General features: G+C 33.6%; 1 protein-coding gene across 1 annotated transcript in view; it reads right to left on the reverse strand.

Moving 5' to 3' along the window:
* ADAMTS19 (ADAM metallopeptidase with thrombospondin type 1 motif 19) overlaps nucleotides 1–15,008 on the reverse strand; it is a gene marked incomplete at both ends in the record, with an annotated part of 127,274 nt that overhangs the window by 40,103 nt on the left and 72,163 nt on the right. The window contains 4 exons of the mRNA XM_084224614.1: nucleotides 370–500; nucleotides 3,196–3,297; nucleotides 9,334–9,484; nucleotides 10,072–10,212. Of these exons, the coding sequence (XP_084080740.1) occupies nucleotides 370–500; nucleotides 3,196–3,297; nucleotides 9,334–9,484; nucleotides 10,072–10,212 (525 nt within the window). The remainder of the gene's footprint in view (nucleotides 1–369; nucleotides 501–3,195; nucleotides 3,298–9,333; nucleotides 9,485–10,071; nucleotides 10,213–15,008) is intronic.

Below are 15,008 nucleotides of genomic sequence, written 5' to 3' on the forward strand. Positions count from 1 at the left end.
AAATGTCTGAGAAACTGGTAGAAAGATCTCTTCAAACTTTCAGTTCGTCATACTTTCAGTTCCTTGATTGTCCAGATGAGAAGCAGAAGTCAATCTTCTGTAGTTGAAAAATTTAAAGACTAGAATTACACACTAACAAGCAAAGCTTAAGAAGTTTTAGTCTTCTATTAATATTATCTAGAGTCTTGACAGAAACAGAAAAGATGAAAAATAGTGTTGCCATGCAATAAAATACCTGAAATACCTATTCTTCTAAGTGTTTTTCAGTATTCATAAGGTATTAATTGCTTAGTTAAAGGCCAGGGTCCTGTTCTGATATAAATTTTGTTCAGAAATTCTGATGAACAGCAATGGAAACCTCATCTTTACCCAGGGCATTTGCGTTGTCGACTGCTGATTCCAGTGTTGCAAGTTCGGCTACAAGTGCTCCATGCGCTCCACTCCCCCTCCATGTGTTCCGTGAAAGTGGTCCGATTGATACAGTCTCCAGCCTTACACCACTAGGTAAAAATTCAGTTCTTAGGTAAATAAACCAAGGCATATGCAAAATAATTCACTTTTGCATGAGCATACAAGAAGCATAACATAAATGTTTCATTCAATATGTCCTTTTCATATCAGTCAGATATATTTTTGCCTAGCACTCTCCAAAGCTTTTTTATCTGCCCTAGTAAATGCAATAGCCAGAGACCGTCCTCTGTTTCAGTGGCCAAGGAGCAGGTTCACTTCTTGTCCACAACCACAAAAGTAAGTTCATTTCCAATGAAGGATACTTCCATACTATGCTGTCTCCCTTCATTTTAGATCAGGCATTGCCTAAGAAAGCATTATAGGGTCCAGCCCAAACCTATACAGGGATCATGATCACAGCAGAGTGTCCAGGGCTGCTCTCAGGACTTGCTATGCTCAGCCTGACAGTTCCCACCAGCAGGAACTTCACTGTCCCTCATTATCCCGCAACAATTTCAATAGAAAGACATATTGCAAGTAATAGAGAAAATGAGATTTGGTTCACCACTTGTATTATTCAAATATAAAAATGGAAGCTTCAAAAGCTGGTGTTGACAAAGTCCAGAGAATTTCTGGCATTTATTAAAATAGTATTAAAAAATTCAATGATCTTGCATGCATACATCATTTGCTAGGAAAACTGCAATTTCTCTCTCAAAAATTATCCAATCACTATTGTTATGCTTTGTAACCTATGTCCATCTCATACAAATCATCATAAACTCTTCAGAAATTAGTGCTTTATCAAATTATACCAACTTAATATCTGTCCCATGTATTAGGAAATAGAGGTATTTTTCAGACTTAGAAATTTCATGATTCAATGATTCAGCAATTACAAAGCAGACAATGATCACTTAAGGCAATTAACATCAGTAATTTAACACATTTCTTTTTACCTTCTGAACTGTTGGTGAATCACTGTTACTAATGGATAACAGACTTCACAAACAAGACTTGTATTTATAGCAAAAGAAAAGGTGTCACTAATGCAATCAATAGAGACTTCTGTTACTTTTAGAAAACAGTTCTGTAAATTTTAATGTCTGTGCTGAATCCTTATCTGGTAATCTCCTCACCTACAGTTTGAAACTGGTCTCTACTGATCAACTGATGATAATTTTCTCTCTTTAATCATCACATTACAATAAAGGCATAATTATTCCACTTTTAAAATGTCTTCATGTAGCATGTAGAGTGTGTCCATCTTTATATTAGATTTACAAACAGAAAATATAAATTTTGTAATGCTCTTGGATGTTTCAAACCAGAAATGCTCATATACATTTAAAGTTATTGTTTCAGATAAAATACAGATTTTTCCATTGAGATAGCATCTGCTCTCTGTGCAGCCTAAGGGATTTTTTAAAATTCTTGCCTTAAACCCTGCCAAGTAGGACAAGCAGTGCAAAGGACATTTCCATCGCTTCCTAAAATCCTAAGAGGAGCACAAGACAAGAATACTTATCTCCACAATACCAATAAAAAAACCCCAAAGCCGGTGATTTATGTAACCTAAACCTCATCCTGAACAAATAATAAAACAAACAAGAAGAATAATTATTTCTTATCCCCTGCGATGTTTTGGTGATGTATCCTTTATTTTCTACTGCTATACATAAATGAGTTATCTCTCTGGCCTGTCTCTATGAGCCATTTTAATTATAATCAGTAATTGTGTGTAAACATTGTAAGAAGTTCTGCTTTCTTATTCCATAGCATGGGCAGGCCAGTCTCAGTATAAAAATTGCGATATCAAACAAAACTCGTGTCTCTTACTTTCCAGGTATTGACTTCAGACAATATTTACTATGAACTTCATCAGAATTAAACTATTGAAGCAATTGTTATTATTTTAAAGATATGAACAGAAATACAACCTGGTTTTCCAATATCATGTTATCTGAATATTTTATATTAATTGATTTATTTGATTTTAGAAAAATGATGAGACTCCTGGTGAATGTAGTATGACTCAAAGAGTAAATCACTCCTGTGGGAAATGGCTGTCAGCACAATATCTTGAAAATCCCAAGACATATGTATGCTCTTTCACTGTTTTCTGTTTGAGGTTATTTATATTCATTTACAGATACATACAAAGATTACAAATAATTTTAACTGGAAAGCTCTTGAAGGACAATTTATCTTAGTCTGATTCAATGTCTCTGATGGTTTGCTTTTAATAGGATTTGTCACTCTTTTACATGCATGGGATTACACTCTTTTACACCATATTTCTAGATAAAACTTATCCTGAAAGGTATTAACAAAAATCTGTATCAATTCCTTCAAAGAGACTACTTCTAAATCTTAAATCATAGCTGAGAACTCAGTATCTTTGAATACTTAGGTTTCTATTTACAGTTGGAAGAGCAACAATTGCATTATATTCATAAATATGACGCAAAGAATGCAAAAGAATTTGAAATAAAGCAGCATAAATATTAAAAAATCTGTCTCTTTGGATAACCATTTTTTAATTCACTGGTTTTAGGGAAATGTATTTTTTCATCTCTATATTATAAAATATATCATATATAATACATTTAACTGTACATAGTTTCTTTTTATGATAATTGAGGTAAGTAGGGACTTTAAAGAACAACAAAGACCTATTCAGCTTGTTTCCTTAAATGTTAGATGCTTGGTACAATTGATATTGCTTTTCCACCAGATGCATACCTTTCCAGTGTCACAGTCTGTTCCATCCATTGGTGGATCTAGTTTAGTTTTGCATTCCTTCTCACTTTCCACCTTACACCACAACCCAGTGCAAATGACATGCTGAAAGCCAAACAAAGAGTAAGCACAAAATCTATCTTATGCAAAATTACTTTCTGCATGCAGTCCACTAATGTTGTCTAAATTTACTAGCTTGATGGCACTGAAATACATTTGAAGACATATTAAACATAAAATCCCAAGTGGGCAGAGTCTACTTAGACTCTCATTAATTGTGCTTCTCTAGGACTTCCAGATGCCTCTTGTTTGGGCTACCCCAATGACTGCTGCTGCCTTGGTCTTCAATAATTCATATTCCTCTAGAATTCACTTATTACTCCAGAAAAAAAATTCCAAAAGCCATCAAACCTGATCTCCACAAAGAAGACAAAAAGTTACCTGACAAATGAAATATTTTTGCTGGAAAAAAGAGAAGGGAGATGACAGGGATGCAAGTCAGCAACAAATTTTAGAGATGGAAAGAAAAGCCCTCTGAAGTATCAGAACAAAAGAATTCTTCGATTGTATGCCTAATTTCACTTGTATATGATTGCAGAATGACTTACAACAAACAATTCTTTATAAATCGAAAAACAATACCTCTAAATACAGGGAGGCATTAAGTCAGATTTACAGGGTTTTGGGTATTTTGGGTACCTAAACACAGAGACATACTTGAACCACGTAAACTAAATCAAGAAAATCAAATCAACACCCTTTGCTTGCTAATGTACATTTTATACATCTCCATATTTTTACAAATATTTGTATACCACCTCCCTTTGAACCACGATCTAACTTCCCCAAACTAGTTTGGGCTTTAAGTGAACTGCATTCTAAAAACACTCACTTCACCAACTGCTAAAATAAGCACTCAATATTAGACTTTAATATTTCCCAAACACAAGAAGAAGGAGGTATGGAATTACTAAAATTGGTGGTTTACATGTAAGTTTGTTGTTTGGTTTTTTTTTTTTTTTTCCTGGGCTTTTCATTTCAGTCAAATCACAAATAGACTCTTTAGTTACTGTTCAGACTCTATTTCTATTGCAGAGGTATGAGATATGGAGATTGTTGTCAGCATCTATATTTTGACATTTAAAATTTTCTCTATAAGGCTAGGGAAAGACCATAACACACAATATGGATTTTTCATTAGCAACCTGCAATGAAGCAGATCCAGAGTGATTTGAAAGCAAACAGAAATCTGGAGGAGACTGAATTTTACAGTTACTCCAAAATCAGGGCACAGACTTCTACACCACGATTTTACTCCTCTTAAAAGAAACTTTCCTCAGTCAAAATATGGAGAGCTAAGCTAATATTCACAAAGGTTTACCAGTTATCTATGATAAGTATAGTTTAATAGCCATCACAGCTTTCTAGATGAGCCAAGGGACTGAACATACATTGGAGATTAAAAACTTATAATTGTGACATTAGCCTATTCACAATATATAAAATATTCCTTTGTATGTACAGTGGAAAACAAATATAACCAAGCACACACAAAGGATATTTTTCTTTTTTTGAAAGAATGTGTTAGTCATGAGTTTTTAACAGCAAAACTTGTAAAATAGAACTGGAAGCCACAATGCATTATAGAGGTCACTCCAGCTTCATAGTTTTGTGGGGGTTTTGTCTCTGTTTCTGTCTATTTAATTAAATTAGCGAGGCAGGTCTATGTGAATCAGAAGACTACATTTCCAATCATGTAAGCATACAGAAAGAAAGTTCAGTTGAAAGGAATGACCAGAGACAAAAAGGGAATTTTAGAACAGCATTTGTGCAAAGTCAAGATTGTTTAAAATGTGGTAGTTGAGATGAGGACAGATATTTCACCAGGACTATAGTATTTCCATTACTTTTCTCCTTTTCATTGTGATCTTTCCCTGAAATGCCTTAAAAATCACCATGAAATATAACCAGTCTCCTACTTCTTTGCAAAGATCACAGCTGTGTTATGACAAGAACTGTTTTAGTGGAACTGACCAGATAGCATTCACATCCTGGACTTTAATCTTAAAAGCCAGTATTTAACAGTTCAACAATTGCATTAAATTGTCAAGTTTTACAATCCTGTTTAATCATCAAGAACTACTTCTGGGCTATGATCTCACTATCTGTTATGTGAAACAATGTTAGGATCTAATTGATTCTTGCATGAAACATCATGGGCATAAAAGCAAACTTGGCTCCCTTACAAGGTAAGCATGGAGACACAGTATAAATCTTGAACCTGGAGATCCACTCGTTCTTTTCTAGGCCCTAAAAGTTTTACGTAGGATATGAAAAAAAAGTCTTTGAAATGAAGATGAAAAGAAAAAACAAAGTCACTATTTATGAAAGGGGAGTAAGAGGGCCTCAGAAAAATGCGGGAGTAGGACCGCAGTAGCTCCTTCAGTTCTTTGCTTCATGCATTAAATTAAATAATAAAGAGGAATTCTTGATAGCAAGGGAGCATCATTTGCATCAGTAGCATTTCTCAGAGGATGCAATGCAATGCAGCTGTGAAGTTCAGTCCTTTTAGTTAGTCCTTTAGTACTCCTTAGCAATAACTATTGTAGAAAATTGCATCTCAGAAGAAATGCACTATTGATTGTACCACTGATATTTGTACAATAAAGATTATTTTTCATCATTACTCAATTTTTTTCTTATTTAAATAGCTGTTATATGTTGCTTAATGTAGAAGACTGTATGGGCCTCTATTCATTAAATAATCTTCCAGTCTCAAAAAACATAAGATCGTGACATAGTTCATAATTTATCTTTTGCACAGTTTTACTGAAGTGCATGAACTATTCAGCAAGTAGAACGTGCCCAAAAAATCTGGGGCTGTAAATTGTTGGATTTACTGACATTTAAATGAACCTTCGAGGAGTGTGTTTCTCTCATTTCCTGGCTTGCAGACAACAACTATAACCATAATAAACTTCCAGTTACTGGCAGAGTAGGACAGACTACACAGGATTAAAGGAAGTAGTCTGGATATCATGGAACATTCTGTGATTACCTATGCAAAATTAAATAATTATTGTAATAAATTAATACAGTTACGATGTAATATGTAATGAAATACTGCATTCAACTTAGAAAGGTATTCTAAATGTTTATTTCTCTAATGGCAGCCACAATAATTTGTACAATCAACACAGTGAAATTTGAGTCATCTTCATTTTAAGTAAAATGCAATTATTTGCAAGGTTAGATTCAACATATTTATTATCTGTATCTAACATGTTTTTATTTCTGAAGAAGATGACAAAATTAGCTACCAAGTAACTGTGCTTCACTGATAGATGATGTTGGTGTTGCACAGTCCATGTGCTAGAACTCATGCAAGATTTCTGGAAAGTTTAAATGGTCTGTTTCTACCTGAATTCCAACAGTCTGTTTCTACCTGAATTCCCCTTTCTTTTCATACGTATGAAAAAACATGTAGAAGAAGGACAACTTTCTTATCCTCTGGGCTGTACTCTATCCATTGCTCTGAGTTTCCCCTTCACCATAGAAATGTTATTTCTATTATTTAGAAATTCTTTATCTAACTGGAGTAACAGTAAACTTCCCTAACAGAAGAGATAAATTCAAGACCCACAGTATGGGACAAAAGAAGAAGATTGAATATAGTGCCTAAGCTTTCTGTAGTAGCTCTTCATGTCTAGAAACTGAGGATGAAGTTTCCTGGACTTTTTTTTTGGTTGTTGGGAGGAAGTTAAGAGTGTAACTTTTGTTTCCCGATAGAAGAACACAGAAGAAAATCAACAAGGTGACTTTACCAAGGTCAGGAATGAAGCTTTGGAAAAATTCTCTTCTACTGTCACCATGTTTTTCTCAATTTTGTCCTTAGTGTATAGATCCAATGTTTTGTCCTTCTAATAGATCCAATGTTCTTAAAAATTCATTACAGTAATTTCTTGGTTCAATATTTCATTATACAATTTTCAGTTTAGGGTTACCAGCTTTGCAGAGGATTTTGGGAAAACTGCAGTTGGTTCTTCCCATTGCTGTCTTCTCCACAGCTGGGCTCTCTTTTTCTAACCGTTAAGACCATAATGCCATCAGGTAACACATTTGATTTTATGATGACAGCTAAAATTAAATTGCAGTTTATCTGGAAAAAAGAATTCTTGAAAGAACATAGGCCTTTTGTATTGTCTTACATAATTACTATATTCTTTCTTCACAGTAAACTTGGATTATACTTGTATTTAAATTACAATGTTTCATTAAATACTAATATTTAATAATTATAAATGGTATAGTAATACTAATATTTAATATTACAGTAAAATTGTCAGAAAGTTTTGTTGATTTTACTGTAAATATAAATATTTAATATAAATAAAAAGCAACAAGCCCATAGGTAGGAAAAAGCAGCCATATTTATTTAGCTGAAAATATTTTTTTTAGCTGAAAGGTGTCTTACATGCAGAATGTCAAAAGAGGGGAATATGATTGAAGATGACTAGAAATGGACAATTAGCTATGAGCACCTAGAACCTAAGTAATCTCTGTGCAAACAGTTGAACTCTACCCTGGTAATATTCCCTGAATTTAATTTCCTAATATTTCTGAAATAATAATATAAACCAAAGACACCCAAGTTAGGATCTTGAAGGAAGAATATTTACTGAATATTTACTGACAAGCACAACAGACATAGGACACCTTGACTGTCTGAACTTAAATATATGAATAAGAACAAAACACAAAGGTACTAGGAAGGGAATTTATCCAGACAAATGAAAGGCATATAAAGGTATTATGCAACAGAAAATCTTGACATTTGTCTCTTTCATCAATTTCTTTTGAGAATCTTTAACCTTTAAAGAAGATCCACAAGAAATACTAAACATGCTACCATTTTCTAGTTCAAAATAGGCTTCTAGAGAATGAAAAATAGAAATTACATCCTTCCATTGAAAGCAATGTACGAAAAATCAAGACACAGGTTGAAATTCATAAAAAGATCACTTGGAAGTAATGAAGAATATCTGTAGAATTGTACATTGAGATTTACTGCTCATATCCTCATATACAGAGTGAAAATATTTTCAATAAGACAGCTAGAAAAAAATTCCATTAAACTATGGCTATTTTTTCCTTTTTTCTTCAACTATACCACTCTCAGCATGCCTTAGTAGTACATGTACTGCAATGTTTCCTTTGAGAATCTTTTAGAAGATTCGTTTAAGTGAAAGTTTCTGAAGAAACTGTACTATCTCCAAACTGAAAACAGGAAGAGAACTGAAGAACTAAAGGAGAAAGGAATTATGTTTTCTTGTTTAGTACTCCTAACCTTTTCAGGCTATCTGCCCACAGATTCTGATAAAATTTTATTTCACAGTTCCTTTCGTGCCTGCTCTAGCAATCCATACTCCATTCTCTTTACATAATTGTATATTGTCTTGGTTAGTGTCCTAAGGGCATCAAATATGTTTAGTCTCTCCTGCTGATGCTAAAAATGGTTGACTTTTCTCTGTAAAAATAACTCTTAAACTGCTTCTTCAATCAGATTACTCGTATTAGTACATAAAATTATGAAGACCTGTTCAATTTTGCTATCCTCTCTTTTTAAGGCTAATATAGTGACACTGCTTCACACTGGCATGAAGCAAGGTCAGCAGACTGACTTAAGTAGTGGAACTCCTCTTGTCATGGCACTGTACAGCTCTGCCTGGGCTCAGAGATGCAGAGAGCCCAGTTAACACCACTATTACTCCTCCCAATATGCACAGGCACAGCATAATCTTCTGACCGTCAGAAATGGATGTTCAGTACCCAAGCCATAATAAAATGGAACCTAAATAATAAATTACAAATATCCCACAGGTTGTCTTAACACTATTACATCTTATGTTTCTAAAGTACAAGGGAAGTATCAATAAAACATGCTTCAAGATATTCAGAAACCTAAAGCAAGACTTACAAGATAAACCAATGAATATGTGCATATTAAGTTTTTGAAAGCAAGTGTAAAATTCTTACTTAAAAGATACTATATTCTCTTTCTATCAAACACATGTACAAAAGCTACTCTCACACAAAAATTAGATGGTAGATGCATTTTCTGAAGTACAGACACAACCTTACCTGCATTTCTTGGCAAAAGGAAGCAGTTGGTCCAAAAAGAATCTGACACTGTTCATCTGCAGTGTACGTCATTCCTGGGAGCTTAGAGGGAATAATCACAGAATTGAGGCTCTGAGGATTCGTTTGTACCAGACAGTTACTGGCCTTTGACCTGGTAATATGCAGAGATTCACATGCTGAGAAATCCGAGGGTCTGATTGCCATGCCAACTTAAACTTGCGTACAACATTCAAAATACATGGACAATTATAATTTTCTTATTCATCAGCATTGGACTGCTGCTCATGTTTAAAATGATATGGCCTGCTTACTATAAGTTAATGTGTTCTGTTATTGTACATTTGCAGAAAGACAATATAATCAATCAACATTTCAGAAAAGTGCTAGAAACATTTTAGCATAAAACTTACTTAATGGGTAAAGGTTTTGGTGGCCAAACATTTCAGTACACAGCATATTAATATAAAGTAAACACAGTGACACATAAAAATTTTTATATAAGTATATAAAATTATTATCACATACTCATGAAAATATAAAAGTCCATGTAATTGCTGAAAACAGATATTAATAAATCTAATATTAGATTGTGATGATTTAAAATATTTTGATGGATTTTGCAAAACAAATCTCCCACAGGAGTAAAAAAAATTGAATTGAAAACTTATTATTTCAGTATATTAACTGCATCCATCTCTAAATGACATACAGTAAGCGTTCTTTTCTTGAATTATATACCTGAGAAATCTTTCCAGATCTTCTCTGCTGCACCGGGACCATGAAACATCTCCAAGATTTTGACCTTTAATCCATTCCCCAGACATGATATGGACACCATCTGCACAGGATGGGTGGTCATTGTCGTGATTTATCCCCATGCTGAATTTTGAAGTTATTAAAAATAAAACAAAGCGAAACAAAATAACAGGTTGTTTTCAGAATTTTTCTAAGTTAAAGCACTTGCAAAGGGGTAAATAGTTCACATATATTACATGTAGGAAACTTCTTTTGATTATTTTTTCCATGGTATCTTTCACACAAGTGCATGGAACCATGTGTAGAGGACATTTTATAATTAAAGATGAAAGTGGAGTGACATGTATTTGATGAGAAACATTGCATTCTAATCAGTTCAATACATATTTTGGACAACTTTTTGAATTTTCAGAACTGCACAATTGCAAGTTTAATGAATACTATTTCTCTTGTAAATGGGCAACATACTCATTTTTTTAAGATTAGTGAGTATTTTGGCAGTGATGCTATCTTCATTCTATAAGGAACTGATTGGTTGAAATTTTATAGAATACTAAAATGATCACTACTTTGATGTGTAATTATTGTCTCTAAAGAAAAAAACAGCTAAACATGTTTTCAATCTGTTAAAATAACATTGATGAAGAAATTAAATTGACTTTGATCATAAAAACTTAGCATCCTTATGCATTCCAGTGAGTCCTCACATTCCATGCACTGCAATGAAAAATTCTACTGAATATCTGCTTGAAACTCCTGTTTTAACTGAAGACTCACTGTCACTCTCACTCAGAATTAGCAAACAGAAAGGAAGAAGAAACACCTAAATAAAGCTAAGATTTTCAGAATTAGCTAAGTGGATCATGCTTGACTGATACGACAACTGTTTTTTGAGATTTGCAAATGGGTGTGAGACTGCTCTCCAGAATATTGGATTTAAAGTTGTGGTGGAATTTTGCAGCATTACTTTGCCCTGCAGAAAAACAAAACTTCAGGTTTAATAAAAAACTCTATGCCTTGTATTGATTCTTTCACTTACAGACTGCAAAGACAGAGTAAGATTGCTGTGTCTACAAAAACTGGAGTACATTGTGGTTCTCCTTATTTCACCACCCCACAGAGGCAAATGGCAAAAAAGGCCTGTCTCCCTACACTTTTGTTCTCCACTCTATCCCAAAATCCATTCATGACCCAAATAATACATAAATTTGCAATTTGCTTTACCTTTTGGTTACTAATGAAATTAATAGAAATATCATAGGGCTTTACCTTGCCTATAGGAGTGCTCTGTCTCTTACACTGATGTGTACACCCCCACACTCTGGAGTATTGGAACAGTGCCTTCTGCACAAATTGGATAATTTTGCTATCTGTAAACCACATAACTGAGGCAAGCAAATGTGTCTGACTCTGATCTTAGCCTCTGTCTGACCTGCCTGAATGGCATGAAACAACTACACAGAAGTGCCTCTGCACTTGCCTTATGCTCTTCTTGCATGCCTCACATGCAGAATTCAAGATGTCTCTATCTCCAGAGTTATTTACACCCATAGGAACTGTGGAGGAAGACACAGGAAAGCTGTGGATATTTAACCTAGTGGACTACATAAGAAAAAATTTTGCTCATAGCTCTTTGAGTTATATGCTTCCTTAGTGCAAAAGCAGTAATTTAAAAATATTCATTTGTTAGTATCATATGCACTGTAGGACTTTAACTAAAACATTTACAACATAAAATCTTGACAAAATGTGTTATACAATTCATGGCTCCCATTTATGCAGAGTGGACTTAACACATTTATATGTTATTCTAAATATTTTTAAGATGAAAATTACAAAACCCCTGTAATTTCTAACTATGATTAATTCCCTTTATTCTGAAAAATAATTCTTGAAGCTAGACTTTGTCACAAAATATTCTGTAAAGTCAGCCAGAGAAATTTGTGCTGAGCTGAACCATGATCTTGACTATTCCAACAGACACCAGCCATCATTGCATATATGTATCAGTGCACCCCTCTTTTTCCAATCTACTACCACAGAAGCATTTTATAAAGTTTATTAGCACAAGAATTCTGAGGAAAACATTGTATTTTAAAGCATGAAGTGGTAAAACTGTAGTACTTATAACAGCTGTGAAAATTAGCTACATTAAGCACTAATAAAAAACCTAAGTCAAATAATCTTCCAGTACTTTAGCTATCCATACTTTTCTAACACTTCTCCTATCCTGCTTTGACATTCGACTGTAGTTCAAAATATCTGTACTAATCCAGTGGAATTCATTCCTTAATTCTCTTCCACCTCCAAATTAAGTACAAGTAAAAAATCCAGAAAACAGTAAATGTAAGTATCGAATCCTTTGCCTACCTGATTGAATAGGCATTCAAAAATTCCTATTCAAAAGGCAAATATACATTGTAAGTTAACATGAATTAACAAATTTCAGTACAATATCTGAGAAGAAAGCTAAAGAAGCAACTGAACCTGCTCTTAAACATTCTCAGGAGTGTTTTCTTCAGTGAGTGTTTTTGATTTCTTCTGTAGCATGGTAATCGCTGCATATTTTTATCTGACCTAATATCAATTACAAGACCACATAAAAGTCAGTGTGCAGCAGAACTGACTTCTGATTTCATTCCTCACATCACATTGTGTGTGGTGAAAAAAAGAAGCTGAACAGTCATTGCTACCTTCTTACTCAACCCGAGAGTAATTAATGTAAGCATGTATACCTACTTCTCAATTAACAATCAAGGACATAACATTACTCAGAGCTTGCAGTGGTTGTCATGATATTTTTCTAGCCCCCCCTTGCTGCATATCAAAGACATAACTACATCCTTTCACTGATACAAAGGTATCGCAGAAACTGTGTGTAAGGTGCTGCTCTGTCTCTTCTGATAGAACGAGCGTCTTATGATAGCACTCAGCACAGTGCTCCCTCTCCTCTCTCCCACAGCTGTGATCATTCAATGGTATACAAGAGCAAAGCAACACCATGTGCATGTTGGAGGAAGACAGAGGAGTTTGGGATTATGAGATAACTTTGCAATAGCCTGAAAAAACACAATTAACAAAGAAGAGAGTACTGTACTTTAACAAGTAGTACTTAATGTCTATATATAGAAATAAAATATATTTTTAAGAAAAGAAATGGTATTTTTTCGGTGTTGCATAGAAATGCTCTACACATTCTGGTTAAAGGCTATATAGAGCAGATAAAATATGCAAGTAGGAAGTATTCTACAGAATGCCTTCCATAAATAAAATATTAGCAACATTTAAGTTCACACTATGCAATTAAACTACATTTTAACAATCTCAGTTTTAAAATATTTTGTCAAACAGACTTGGTCCACTAAACTCCACTAACAGTATAAATTAAGTCCACTGAAAAAAAGGTTTTTATCTAAAAACCCTCTAAAACTTCTTTAAAGGATTTTTAATATGATACCATGCATGAAATTGGAATAATTTTCACTAAATCTTTAATATGCAAGTAGAAATAATACAAAGAAACAACATCATTAAATTCTCTGTATTTGGAATTAATAACTTGGGCCACTGAAAATAGAAGAAAAATAAGTTCAATATTTCAGTTAAAGGCAATTCTTTTACAATTAACTACTTCTGCAATTATATGTGTACAGCTGGAATAAAAAAGGCAATAGCATCTCTCCTGTCACTTTAGAGAACAGCTTATATTCTTAGATGCAAAATGCATTCCAGTGTCAGCATACTGAACAAGTACCAAGTACTACAATTTAACTTGACCTAATTATAGTGGAGTATTAAAAAATCAAAGCTATTTTAAGCCACAAAAGAGGTTCCTTAGTCCTTATTCCATGTTTAAATAAACTAAATAAGGTTATGCACACACCTCCTTGAAATAATTAGGTCTGCATTGCTAGCTTACATTTTTTCTCACCATAGGACATCAAAATTCTTTGGCATGTGCTACTTTCATGACAATATGCATTTGCTCAGTGACCCCATATGCTTCCAGGTAAAAGCTTTTTATTATTTATTCATCATTTTGTCTGTGCTTTGAAAATGATAGATGATGGTTGTCACCATCCAATCACACTTAAAATGCAAACAGCGCAGCTGAACAAGAATGGTGTTGTTAAACCAGAAACAGGCATAGAAGGGACTAAGATTAAATAGTATCAAAAACTTTATACAAGCAATTAAATAGGTTAGCTCAGAGAGATGTGGAGAATTACTTTAGGCTTACCTGTGAACAAAAGCCGAGAGAATAAAAAAAATTAAAGAGAACAACCGAACCTCAGATTTTCAGTCACTAACATAGACAGATTAGGAATAAGAGGCTGATTCAGAAAAGTGCAAGAATAAGTGCTGGGTCAAGGAACCAGCAGTGTTCAGTATAATAAATAGAATGTTCAGTATAATAAATAGATTCCCAAACACTAAAGGATCTATTTATTCCAAGAACAAGAGAATGATGAGTGTGAACTGCAGATCAAGTAGAAAACTACTAGTATGAGCTCTGAAAAGACTGAAAATTACTAGAAAACTCTCCCCTTGTGAAGGAGAAATTAAACCTCTGAATGTAGTTGCCAGTTTATACCTGTGATGCGTGATGGGATAACATTCCATTTGATTTGTTAAAAATTCATACTGGTATAAGTGATTACTACACAGTATTTGTAAATTCTCTGCAGCCATTATCGTAGTTCTTTTTTTCCATTTTGTGAAATAAATTACTAACATAATAAATTCTATTACCTTATAAATAAAAATAACTTTAAAAAGTATTATTAATAATGAAGTATCTTCCTTATTATTTCCACTGCTCTCTTTTTTTTTTATCATTTTGTGCAATAATGCACTAGAATGATCAAAACTTTTTAAAATATGGACCAAAAAATTACAAGGTTTAAAAGCTTATATGC

Source organism: Fringilla coelebs, assembly GCF_963513975.1.
Source record: "Fringilla coelebs genome assembly, chromosome: Z".
Lineage (NCBI taxonomy): Eukaryota > Metazoa > Chordata > Aves > Passeriformes > Fringillidae > Fringilla > Fringilla coelebs.